Genomic DNA, 13,828 nt, shown 5'->3' on the forward strand with positions numbered 1-13,828 from the left:
CGGATGTTGACCGCAGCCGCAGAGCTCTGTGGCCACCGAGAGAGGACTTGGATTCTTTGCGGGTCCCGCATCCGTACCTCCGGAGGAAGTGAGGGAAGGGAGAGTTCTGCGTATGTCTGTTTATAATCTTCTTGCCCAGAAGTGTTTACACAGGAGAGAAAAGTGAGAAAATGTTAATGCCTGTTTGAGAAAAGTGTATAAAGTGTGTAGTGAGGGGTTTTACAACTTTTAACAGAGATCAGATTCAAGTAGGTTTTTCACTGACAGTCTGATCAAAGCGTCTTCCTTAAACAGAACGTTTGCTGCATTTATCCAGATTATATTATGTTTTGCACTGATGATGTGGAATTAAGAAACAGCAAAAGTGGAAAATAGTGGTAAGAGTCATGTCTCTGCAGAACAAATGATCTCATTGTGTGCGAGCAGACAATACAGTTCAACGTCAGCTTTCATTCAGGGTGATGCATCAGGGAGAGTAATTGCAGTGACGGCTGACAGATTGATGACTAATGCTGACACCAATACCATAGTCCATAAAACTCTGACTTTCCTCTGCAGGATTCTAACTCCTATAGCCACCGCCACTGCAGTAACACAGACGTCTCCTGCGTGTTAAACATACGGCCTCATTTGTGCACATTTCAGACTTTGTTTGCATCTGCAGGTAAGCCTCTATAACTCACTGCTGCTATTTTTATTCCTGTCGTTTGAGTGTTTTAATAATCCACCTTACCCTAAAGGTTTTGCTCGAACTCTCTCTGCAGCAAGCTAATTACTATACCGCTCTCAATTCCAGAACAATGTTGGCAGAAAGATTTCAGGCTCTTTTGAGGAAACCATCAACAGTGTGGACGGTGGCTCTTGCTCTTTGTTTGCAAATGAAGGCCAGTATTCTCATCAGCGCTCAGGCCATTGATCAGCGCTCAGAACCGTCCGCTGTAATTGAGCCCTCTGTAGCAACGTCCCCTGATCTTTTGATAACGGCAAAGCAGAAATTCAACAGCTCGATTCATCCGGTCCGAGCTCCGGAATCGAAAACATCGCCCCCTCCCATGTGCTCGGAGTCAACTGGAATCAGAAACGCTTTCAAATATGTCAATACGGTGATGTCGGTCCTCGTGTTTATCGTTGGGATAGTGGGGAATTCAGCCCTGCTGACGATCATATATGCAAACAAACGAATGAGAAGTGGACCCAGTGTTCTGATTGGCAGCCTTGCTTTGGGGGATCTAATACACGTGGTGATAGACATTCCAATCAACGCGTACAGGGTGAGTTATCTGCCACACGCTGTGTAATTACACACAGAATATTAAGTCCCTGCTTTCCATCCATTTCTCTGTTTTCCTTATAGCTCATGGCAGAAGACTGGCCCTTCGGCTTGGCGTTGTGTAAACTTGTCCCCTTCATACAGAAGACCTCTGTTGGAATCACCGTCCTGAGTTTGTGTGCTCTGAGTGTGGACAGGTAAAGACATCAGCGCCCTGCACGCGGCCTGCTGGCTGTCATCTCTTTGTCATGCAGCACATGGATTTGTGTAGCGTTAGTGCTTGAAATGCTTTTTTTTTTTTATCATTGATTGTGCAGATATCGAGCTGTAGTGTGCTGGAATCGAATCAAAAGTGTGGGATTTTCAGTGTGGACAGCAATTGAGATAACACTGATCTGGCTTATTTCCATCATTCTGGCTGTGCCCGAAGTCGTCGGGTTTGACATGATAAGCATGAAGTATAAAGAAAAAGATCTGAGGATATGCCTGCTTCATCCCATGCAGACAACAGCCTTCATGCAGGTAAAACGATCCAACAGGTCAAATGCAGACATGCACTTACTAGGGTGCATACAGCCGCCAAGGAATCAAAATCTGCAAGACGTGGCAGTGGAAACTAGTTAAAAAAAAAAAGTTTAAAATAGTCCTGTGACTTATACTCTTAGACTTAGATACAGAAAAATCATGCTTTGTTATTAGCAATAAAAATAATAATAGCTATTTTTATAGGACTTTCCCTTGAATCAAAGCACTAAACTTAATAAACATTAGATAAATTCCAATAACACGTTACAACAATGCATAAAGATCCTAAATTACTGAGGTGATAATACAGATAAAGGGTGCAACTTATACTTCAGTGTGACTTACGGTGCTTCTGGAAAGTACTCACAGGACTTCACTTTTTCCATATTTTGCTATGTTACAGCCTTTTGCTATGTTACAGCCTTATTCCAATATACGATATCTTGTAGATGAAATTGATTTTTTTCTACACACAGTATCCCATAATGACAATGTGAAAAAGTTTATTTTTCTTTTTCAGATTTTTGCAAATTTATATATATATATATATATATATATATATATATATATATATATATATATATATATATATATATATATATATATATATATATATATATACACACACACAACCCCTGGCAAAATTATGGAATCACCGGCCTCAGAGGATGTTCTTTCAGTTGTTTAATTTTGTAGAAAAAAAGCAGCACAGACATGACACAAAACTAAAGTCATTTCAAATGGCAACTTTCTGGCTTTAAGAAACACTATAAGAAATCAAGAAAAAAAAATTGTGGCAGTCAGTAACGGTTACTTTTTTAGACCAAGCAGAGGGAAAAAAATATGGAATCACTCAATTCTGAGGAAAAAATTATGGAATCATGAAAAACAAAAGAACGCTCCAACACATCACTAGTATTTTGTTGCACCACCTCTGGCTTTTATAACAGCTTGCAGTCTCTGAGGCATGGACTTAATGAGTGACAAACAGTACTCTTCATCAATCTGGCTCCAACTTTCTCTGATTGCTGTTGCCAGATCAGCTTTGCAGGTTGGAGCCTTGTCATGGACCATTTTCTTCAACTTCCACCAAAGATTTTCAATTGGATTAAGATCCGGACTATTTGCAGACCATGACATTGACCCTATGTGTCTTTTTGCAAGGAATGTTTTCACAGTTTTTGCTCTATGGCAAGATGCATTATCATCTTGAAAAATGATTTCATCATCCCCAAACATCCTTTCAATTGATGGGATAAGAAAAGTGTCCAAAATATCAACGTAAACTTGTGCATTTATTGATGATGTAATGACAGCCATCTCCCCAGTGCCTTTACCTGACATGCAGCCCCATATCATCAATGACTGTGGAAATTTACATGTTCTCTTCAGGCAGTCATCTTTATAAATCTCATTGGAACGGCACCAAACAAAAGTTCCAGCATCATCACCTTGCCCAATGCAGATTCGATTCATCACTGAATATGACTTTCATCCAGTCATCCACAGTCCACGATTGCTTTTCCTTAGCCCACTGTAACCTTGTTTTTTTCTGTTTAGGTGTTAATGATGGCTTTCGTTTAGTTTTCTGTATGTAAATCCCATTTCCTTTAGGCGGTTTCTTACAGTTCGGTCACAGACGTTGACTCCAGTTTCCTCCCATTCGTTCCTCATTTGTTTTGTTGTGCATTTTTGATTTTTGAGACATATTGCTTTAAGTTTTCTGTCTTGACGCTTTGATGTCTTCCTTGGTCTACCAGTATGTTTGCCTTTAACAACCTTCCCATGTTGTTTGTATTTGGTCCAGAGTTTAGACACAGCTGACTGTGAACAACCAACATCTTTTGCAACATTGCGTGATGATTTACTCTCTTTTAAGAGTTTGGTAATCCTCTCCTTTGTTTCAATTGACATCTCTCGTGTTGGAGCCATGATTCATGTCAGTCCACTTGGTGCAACAGCTCTCCAAGGTGTGATCACTCCTTTTTAGATGCAGACTAACGAGCAGATCTGATTTGATGCAGGTGTTAGTTTTGGGGATGAAAATTTACAGGGTGATTCCATAATTTATTCCTCAGAATTGAGTGATTCCATATTTTTTTCCCTCTGCTTGGTCTAAAAAAGTAACCATTACTGACTGCCACAATTATTTTTCCTGATTTCTTATAGTGTTTCTTAAAGCCAGAAAGTTGCCATTTGAAATGACTTTAGTTTTGTGTCATGTCTGTGATCTGCTTTTTTTCTACAAAATTAAACAACTGAATGAACATCCTCCGAGGCCGGTGATTCCATAATTATTGCTAGGGGTTGTACTCAACAAAAATATAAACGCAACACTTTTGGTTTTGCTCCCATTTTGTATGAGATGAACTCAAAGATCTAAAACTTTTTCCACATACACAATATCACCATTTCCCTCAAATATTGTTCACAAACCAGTCTAAATCTGTGATAGTGAGCACTTCTCCTTTGCTGAGATAATCCATCCCACCTCACAGGTGTGCCATATCAAGATGCTGATTAGACACCATGATTAGTGCACAGGTGTGCCTTAGACTGCCCACAATAAAAGGCCACTCTGAAAGGTGCAGTTTTATCACACAGCACAATGCCACAGATGTCGCAAGATTTGAGGGAGCGTGCAGTTGGCATGCTGACAGCAGGAATGTCAACCAGAGCTGTTGCTCGTGTATTGAATGTTCATTTCTCTACAATAAGCCGTCTCCAAAGTCGTTTCAGAGAATTTGGCAGTACATCCAACCAGCCTCACAACCGCAGACCACGTGTAACCACACCAGCCCAGGACCTCCACATCCAGCATGTTCACCTCCAAGATCGTCTGAGACCAGCCACTCGGACAGCTGCTGAAACAATCGGTTTGCATAACCAAAGAATTTCTGCACAAACTGTCAGAAACCATCTCAGGGAAGCTCATCTGCATGCTCGTCGTCCTCATCGGTGTCTCGACCTGACTCCAGTTCGTCGTCGTAACCGACTTGAGTGTGCAAATGCTCACATTCGCTGGCGTTTGGCACGTTGGAGAGGTGTTCTCTTCACGGATGATGCGAAGGAGATGTGTTGCACTGCATGAGGCAAATGGTGGTCACACCAATTACTGACTGGTATCCCCCCAATAAAACAAAACTGCACCTTTCAGAGTGGCCTTTTATTGTGGACAGTCTAAGGCACACCTGTGCACTAATCATGGTGTCTAATCAGCATCTTGATATGGCACACCTGTGAGGTGGGATGGATTATCTCGGCAAAGGAGAAGTGCTCACTATCACAGATTTCGACTGGTTTGTGGACAATATTTGAGGGAAATGGTGATATTGTGTATGTGGAAAAAGTTTTAGATCTTTGAGTTCATCTCATACAAAATGGGAGCAAAACCAAAAGTGTTGCGTTTATATTTTTGTTGAGTATATATATATATATATACGAGGTCTGTCCATAAAGTATCGTACCTTTTTATTTTTTTTTTAAACTGTATGGATTTGATTCATATGTTTTCACGTCAGACAAGCTTGAACCCTTGTGCGCATGCGTGAGTTTTTCCACGCCTGTCAGTGACGTCATTCGCCTGTGAGCACGCCTTGTGGAAGGAGTGGTCCCGCCCCATCGTCGGATTTTCATTGTCTGGAAATGGCGGAATGATTTGGGTTTTTTTTCCATCAGAATTTTTTCAGAAGCTGTTAGAGACTGGCAGCTGGAAACTATTCGAAAAATGTATCTGGCATTCGGTGAAAATTTTACGGGCTTCACAGAGAATAAGGTCTGGTAGTACAGCTTTAAGGACCCCTTTAAGGACGCTCAGCGCGCCGTGCTCCGAGCTGCGATGACGCGGCACAACCCACCAGACCATTTCTGAGCTGATGGCACTGTGGATACGAGACCATTGTGTGCTCTTTCTCTGGTTATCACAAGAGCTGGACATCAGCCATTTTCCGGCAGATTTCACTTTTAACAAGAGATTTTGTCATGGAAAGCCGCGTGGAGGCTTCGCGTGTCACGACCGATTCGCTTTGGAAGCGAGACAAAGGAACACCTCCGTTTCGGCGTGTCAGAGGACAAGTTTGGACATGTCTATCTCGGCTTTCAATGCTTACCAGTCCAGTAAGTATCAGTGAAATTGTACATAGGTATTCACAGCCTTTGCCATGAAGCTCAAAATTGAGCTGAGGTGCAGCCTGTCTCCACTGATCATCCTTGAGATGTTTCTATAGTTTAACAGGAGTCCACCTGGGGTAATTTCAGTTGATTAGACATTATTTGGAAAGACACACACCTGTCTACATGTAAAGTCCCACAGTGGACAGTACGTGTCAGAGCACAAGCATGAAGTCAAAAGAATTGTCTGTGGACCTCCGAGACAGGATTGTCTCAAGGCACAAATCTGGGGAAGGGTATAGAAACATTTCTGCTGCTTTGAAGGACCCCAATCAGCGCAATGGCCTCCATCATCCTTAAATGGATGAAATTCAGATCCATCAGGACTCTTCCTAGAGCTGGCCGCCTGTCTAAACTGAGCGATTGGGGGAGAAGGGCCTTAGTCAGGGAGGTGACCAAGAACACGATGGTCACTCTATATATATATATATATATATATATATATATATATATATATATATATATATATATATATATATATATATTCACACAGTACTGTGCAAATGTTTTAGGCCCATTTAATGCATCATAAACACATAAAAAAATGATGAAAACCTGATAAAATTCACAAATAAATGAAATGTGATTTTTCTGTAGATAAGTCGCACCAGAGAACAAGTCACAGGACCTTCAACACTATTTAAAAAAATTCAACTTAACGTATGAGTAATTGTATTTACAGTCACTTTAGTATTGCATGATCATTTGCAACTATGTTTGTGTAATATTCTACTGGTGGGTGTTTAACCAACTTTCATTAAAGAAGGGGGTGGGCGGATGCTCTAGGGCGGCTTTCAAACTCGCGGATACAATATACTAACTTCGAAATCAACAATTGTATATCGTTACACACTTTTCAGCAGACCTCTAATAAAGTAGTAGTATTGTAATACGGTTTTAATCACTGTATTGTACACTGTGTTCTGTCGTTGCATCTCAGACAGCCGGCGTGCCACACGCTCTGCACCACCGTACAGACTTGTATCTGTAGCCACTCCCCTAAATGAATCCTTTGTCACTAGGAGAGAGGTCGACATGACTTTAGAATTCATGCCGTCACACATACAGTAAAGAATTTTGTAAAATCGGGGATCCGTGTATAAAACTCAATCCATAATTTGTATCAACTTAATAAATATTATATCTTGCATGCACGTGCATTCTTTGAAATCCACGGGAGATGATGTTCTTCTTAATAATCCTGCTCAGGCAGAGACAGGCAGATAAAGCGAATCATAAACATCTGCTTTAATTTTCATATTAAACACAACATTTATAAATGCTGGGGGTGAAGCTAATGCAATAACAGTCTTATGTCATTTCTCTGAACATCAGTCAGCAGCTGATACTTGCATCAGTGTGAAAGATCTCTTTGTAAATCTATGAATGCCTTCTGTTATTGCTGCATGCACATTAGAGAATAAAAATTGTCCAGATTGACTGAGGGCGTTCCGTCATATTTAATTACAGTTTTATAAATCAGCGAAGGACTGGTGGCTCTTTGGCTTCTACTTCTGCATGCCGCTGCTTTGGACCGCTGTCTTCTACACACTAATGACCAGGAGGATGCTGAAGAGGACTGGGAACACATTAAGTGACCACACCAAGCAGGTCTCATATTAACCTTGAGCACGTTCCGCCACAGCTGTGAGCGCGTTGGAGTGTTTTTAACATCTTTAACGTGTTTTTGTGCCGCGCAGAGACACGAAGTGGCCAAAACGGTCTTCTGCTTAGTGGTTGTGTTTGCAGTGTGCTGGCTGCCTCTTTACCTGAGCAGAATCCTGAAATTAACCATGTATGATCAAAAAGATCCAAACAGATGTCAACTTCTGAGGTGAGCTAAAAGTTGCTCAAACTGCAGTATGTCATAATTAATCGTCCTCACTGACTTAAACACAAAGCAATGCAAATTCACATAAAAATTGCTGTCAAATTTTTGGGAAGATATGGGTGTCTATAGGCCACTGATCCGGTCACTCAGGTTCTTTCTAGGCTTGATTCCTCCAGGCAATTTTTTAAGAAAATCCTTCTCTGTTCCACTCCACTTTGAAGCTGAGACAAAATTTGCATTATGCACAGTTTCTACAATCACAGCTGCAGACATTGATAACGCTATCAGAGTTGACTGGGTGTCGTGGTGGCTTCCCTCACTTTCTCAGAGACTCGCAATTTTTATTTGCTTCAATAACTATTTACGTATTTATTGTCCTGAAAATGACCATAAATGGATTTCAACTTTTGAGCCTGATGAATTTACTTGTAACTGTATTTCAGGATCAGTCAACAAATCAAGTACACTTTACAGATACACTAAACAGAATGCAAAGAATCAACGTTTAATACAAGTCTTTCAATGTGTGCTCACACAATGCAGAAGTGTTTCTTTAAATGTTGGGGCGGATCAAGGATTTTCTTTCCCACTTTCTTCAACATTGTGAGATACTGCAATTTTCAGTGTTTTTTTGTGAATTTCTCAAGAGATAATGCGTGGATAAGCGCATGTAGAATGCTAATATGTACATTATCTTTGGAAAAATTGACAAAAATATTGAAAAATGTCCAACACATTGTGAAGTCAAGCATTATTTACAATTTGTCATAAATGTTTCAAAAGCTAATGCAGTAAGTTCTCAAGCACGCGTAGAAATCAGGCATATGTAGAATGCTAATATTGGCATTATCTTTTGAGAAATTCACAATCTTGCATTGATAAAGAAAGTGAAAAGAAATCCTGCATCTACCCCATTAATTCAATCCAGAAGTTAAACATTTTTCAGTGTTTTTTTTTTTGTGAATTTCTCAAGAGATAATGCGCAGATAAGCGCATGTAGAATGCTAATATGTAAATTATCTTTGGAAAAATTCACAAAAATATTGACAAATGTCCAACACATTGTGAAGTTGAGCATTATTTCCAATTTGTCATAAATTTTTAAAATGTTAATGCAGTAAGTTCTCAAGCACACGTAGAAATCAGGCATATGCCAAGTGCTAATACTGGCATTATCTTTTAAGAAATTCACAATCTTGCATTGATAAAGAAAGTGAAAAGAAATCCTGCATCTACCCCATTAATTCAATCCAGAAGTTAAAAATCTTTCAGTGTTTTTTTGTGAATTTCTCAAGAGATAATGCACAGATACGCGAATGTAGAATGCTAATATGTACATTATCTTTGGAAAAAAATCACAAAAATATTGACAAATGTCCAACACATTGTGAAGTTGAGCATTATTTCCAATTTGTCATAAATTTTTAAAAAGTTAATGCAGTAAGTTCTCAAGCACACGTAGAAATCAGGCATATGTAGAGTACTAATATTGGCATTATCTTTTGAGAAATTCACAATCTTGCATTGATAAAGAAAGTGAAAAGAAATCCAGCATCTGCCCCATTAATTCAATCCAGAAGTTAAAGATTTTTTCCGTGTCTTGTACCCCATTCTTTCACCAAGTTTCAGGAAAATCTGTTTGGTGGTTTTGCTTAATCCTGCTAACATTTATGTTTTGGACAGTGTATGCGCTCTTGGAGCACTCTCTAGTTTGTTAATGCAGTATTCCTCTTTTTTAATAAATAGCATTTTCCTCATCCTGGACTATTTTGGGCTCAATCTGGCATCCCTCAACTCATGCATCAACCCTATTGCACTGTACGTCGTCAGCAAAAGATTTAAAAGTTGCTTCAAGGTAATACTCTCTCTCTCTTTCTTTTAAATTATCCTTACATATGACACTTTTTATTTCTAGAGAGGTCCGACAGGACTGGAAACACTGTGTTCCATGTGGGATGAAGTATCTTATGTGTCATAAAGGACGTATTGAAGTCACGTCTACGGCCAGGCTGCAGAGAGCAATCACCTGAGGCGGTAATAATGGAACACAGTCTGAGAAAATAGTGAGAAAGACACTTGGCAATCTACCAGACAATTCCTCCCTGAATCAGAGTGAGGTCTTACGAGAACGAGCTAAAAGAAGTAGCTGCAAGGCACTCTTCTCTGAACAAAACATTTTAAAAGCCGTTGTTGTACTGCAAGCTCAAAAGACCATCTCTCTAAAACAGGTTTTGATTTGTTTTGGCTGTTACTAAGAATCTCCACAACACAGTGCATCACAAACTGAAGGTTAGTTTCCTTTATTATATATATATATATATATATATATATATATATATATATATATATATATATATATATATATATATATATATATATATATATATATATCTTCTTCTTTGTCTTTCGGCTGTTCCCGTTAGGGGTCGCCACAGCAGATCAATCGTTTCCATCTCACCCTGTCCTCTGTATCTTCCTTTGTCACACCAACCACCTGCATGTCCACCCTCAGCACATCCATGAACCTCCTCTTTGGTCTCCCTCTTCTCCTCCTGCCTGGTGGCTCCATCCTCAGCATCCTTCTCCCTATATACCCTGGGTCCCTCCTCTGCACATGTCCAAACCATCTCAATCTCGCCTCTCTGACTTTGTCTCCAAACCGTCCCACCTGAGCTGTCCCTCTGATATGTTCATTCCTAATCTTGTCCATTCTTGTCACTCCCAAAGAGAATCTCAACATCTTCAGCTCTGCCACCTCCAGCTCTGCCTCCTGTCTTTTTGTTAGTGCCACTGTCTCTAAATCATACAACATAGCTGGTCTCACTACTGTCTTGTAAACTTTCCCCTTCACTCTTGCTGATATTCTTCGGTCACAAATCACTCCTGCCACCTTTCTTCACCCACTCCACCCTGCCTGCACTCTCTTCTTCACCTCTCTACCACACTCTCCATTACTTTGAACAGTTGACCCCAAATATTTAAACTCATCTACTTTTACCACTTCTACTCCTTGTAACTGCACTATTCCACTGGGCTCCCTCCCATTCACACACATGTACTCAGTCTTGCTTCTACTGACTTTCATTCCCCTTCTCTCCAAAGCATATCTCCACTTCTCCAGACTAGACTCAACTTGCGCTCTACTCTCACTACAGATCACAATGTCATCTGCAAACATCATAGTCCATGGGGACTCCTGTCTGATCTCATCTGTCAACCTGTCCATCACCACTGCAAACAAGAAAGGACTCAGAGCTGATCCTTGGTGTAATCCCACCTCCACCTTGAATGAGTCTGTCATTCCGAATGCGCATCTATATATATATATATAAGTTTATTTATTAAAAAAAAAACCTTAAAACAGCCAGCGTTGACACAAGGTGCTATACACTACAAACATAATACAAATTAAAACACATTATCATAAAAAACACAAAATAAAACTAAAATGCAATTAAAACATTATCAAACTAAGCCTCATTGGTGTCGAAGGCCAAGGAAAACAGGGGATGGGAAGGAGAGCAACAGTAACCAGTAAACCAGTTGCAAGGAGTATTTCTGGTATTTATATTTGTGTATTTATATTTATATTTGCAAATTGTTTTTACTTTCACATTTGATATTCTGTGTGCTTCTTACCCTGTGTGCTGCTATACAATGCTGCTGTAATCCCAATTTCCCTGAGGGAGTCTTCCCAAGAAATATATGTATATATCCCAGAAGCTAAGACACTAAGACTAAGAAAATGGACAAAATCTGAAATTAGTAGTTAATGAAAGACAAACAGACAAGCGTTTGGACGGTGAAACATTTTGTGCCTCTGTGCACCAACAGAGTGCAGCTGAATAAATGTAGATTTTAGCTTTAATTCAAGGACTTTAACAAGTTTTTTTTATACACAGTTTACACAAAATATCAAGCTTATTGTTGATACAAATTATCACTTTTATATCCAGTTTTCTTTAGACAAGTGGATGGATGCATGAACATTTCTTAATCACTGACTATTTCTTAGACTTTGTTTATTTCTATTATTAAGAAATATAAACAGCATGGTAAATCTGTTTGGAGCGGCAAGTGAGGGAAGCCACCAAGATGACTGTGAAAGAGTTAGAGGAACTTTTTGCACAGTGCAACTTTTGTCTTTTTCATTACCAGTTATCTAGCTTTGTGATGGACTGGAACAGAGAAGGATTTTCTTAAAAAGAAGACATAAATTTTCAGCTACAGTTTGCCAGAGGGCACATAGCAGACAAGCCTCAATTTGATCTATTTTCTTGTATTAACATCCATCTCCATTCCACTCCACCATCACACTGTGAGTGGGGATGCAACAGACAAAAGTTGCACTATTCACAGGTAAATTTCCAAGTACAACCCCTTCAGAGTTGTCACGAGTGGCTTCCCTCATGTCTCCTTCCTGCACAGATGTAAATAAAGTCACAGACATCTTTGATCTTTTAGAAACGTTGAGTGAGTTGTTCAAAGAAACCTTTATAAATCTTATACTTTGTTTGTCCAGGTACTGATCGGGTCTGAAAATGGTGGTACTCTGTACACAAATGGCTGCACCTCCAAAGCAATTAATGTGATGTGTTTTTTTAAAAACCCTTTAATTAAACCCAAAAGCATAAAAGCATGTCTTGATTGATTTGCTTCAACTCCACTCTGGCCGCACAAAATGTCCAAAAACTCCTAAATAAACCTTGTTAAGTGGCATTTTCTTGACATGAAGCATATGTTTTGTCCTCTGACCGTGTCTTTGTGTGTGTGTGTGTGTGTGTGTGTGTATGTGTGTGTGTGGTGCCGCCTTCAGGCATGTCTGTGCCATTGCTGTCGTCCTCTTCAAGCTGTTCTAACCCACAACGTTTTGAAGTCCAGAATGCAGGATCCAGCCTCTGAGCCTAGTAACATCAAAGCCCACAACTTCCACACCTCCACCTGAGCACCCGAACTCCTCAGTGTGTCAACAACACTCCGACCCTGCACTGCGAAAAGAACAGTCATTTTCCACTCCCCCCCACTTCCAATATCAAAGCGCCCCGATGCTTGACCCGAGCAGACGAAACACCCGTTCCTAATAAAATGGCACACCTTTTGGATGACACATCTGTTCTCCTGCTTTTGTCAGTGCAACATCTGCTTCGGCGTGAACAACCTGGAAACACTGCTCGCCCTCGGGGCCTGACTCACTCCGAACCATTACATCAGGTACACATCGCGTATCACGCGCCTATACGTTCTCAAATCACTGCTTTGGAAACAATGTCACACATCAACACAAATCTTGTCGTGATGTTACCGCCTGCAAATATTTGCACTCTGCTGGGAATTCACCACGCACGGTTTCATGTGTATTATTAGCACATGAGTATGCATTTTTCATCTCTTCTAAGTTTCTCAAACACGGCAGCCGAATAAACTTGTTTTCATTCTGTAAACATCAAATTGGAGCCACAAGTAGAAGCTGAATGACTGATTGATGGTGGCCTATTTTTAATGCATTGTTAAATGTGTAATGCATGGAGACACTTTATAAAAGACCTGAGAGTGCAGAAGAAGGAAAATGAAGATGACAGAATGAGGTCAGGAGGAGAGAGGGACGGGAGGAGGAGATGAGCACCTGATAGGTCTCTCTGTCACAGGACAACGTGAGCACAAACCTGAACGTGTTCTCATGTTAATGCTGTATCAGTCTGCAGAAGTGTCTCCGCTCCGCCCGCCACAGCGCCTATTAAAAGTTTAACTCGTCTGAGTCTCAACTCTTTGCGAAGTCTCAATAGTTTGCTTGAATAAAAGTGCCTTTAAATGCTTGTCTGTTGCGCTGTTTGTAATGTTTGAAGACATAATAAGAAAAGATAAAGATGTGACTTCACATTATTTTCCAAGCCTAATTAAACTTTAACTTTATGTTCACACTATTTTGGGACTTATCTTTATTTACCTCTGCCAAGTTGGCTGGTTTTCTGCATTATTTCTCAAAAAAGTATGACCCTTTTTTGCAGTTTTTTTTAAGTTTTCTAATATTGTCC

The 13,828-nt window shown here is 40.0% G+C and overlaps 1 protein-coding gene across 1 annotated transcript; it reads left to right on the forward strand.

Moving 5' to 3' along the window:
- Positions 1–862: 862 nt before the first annotated feature.
- Positions 863–12,994, forward strand: LOC117524535 (endothelin receptor type B-like). Its single transcript, XM_034186333.1, has 7 exons — positions 863–1,271; positions 1,355–1,467; positions 1,588–1,792; positions 7,436–7,576; positions 7,666–7,799; positions 9,543–9,651; positions 12,613–12,994. Exons 1-7 carry the CDS (start codon positions 879–881, stop codon positions 12,739–12,741), a joined length of 1,224 nt encoding a protein of 407 aa, XP_034042224.1. The 5' UTR covers positions 863–878; the 3' UTR covers positions 12,742–12,994.
- The last annotated feature ends 834 nt before the right edge of the window (positions 12,995–13,828 follow it).

Source organism: Thalassophryne amazonica, chromosome 14 (assembly GCF_902500255.1).
Source record: "Thalassophryne amazonica chromosome 14, fThaAma1.1, whole genome shotgun sequence".
Taxonomy (NCBI): domain Eukaryota; kingdom Metazoa; phylum Chordata; class Actinopteri; order Batrachoidiformes; family Batrachoididae; genus Thalassophryne; species Thalassophryne amazonica.

Bases quoted from the DNA above. Each gene is read 5' to 3' on its own strand.
- LOC117524535 (XM_034186333.1), top strand. From the start codon at position 879: ATGAAGGCCAGTATTCTCATCAGCGCTCAGGCCATTGATCAGCGCTCA. The intron at 1,468-1,587 runs GTAAAGACATCA...TTGATTGTGCAG, and splicing joins TGTGCTCTGAGTGTGGACAG to ATATCGAGCTGTAGTGTGCT. The intron at 1,793-7,435 runs GTAAAACGATCC...ATTTAATTACAG, and splicing joins AGACAACAGCCTTCATGCAG to TTTTATAAATCAGCGAAGGA.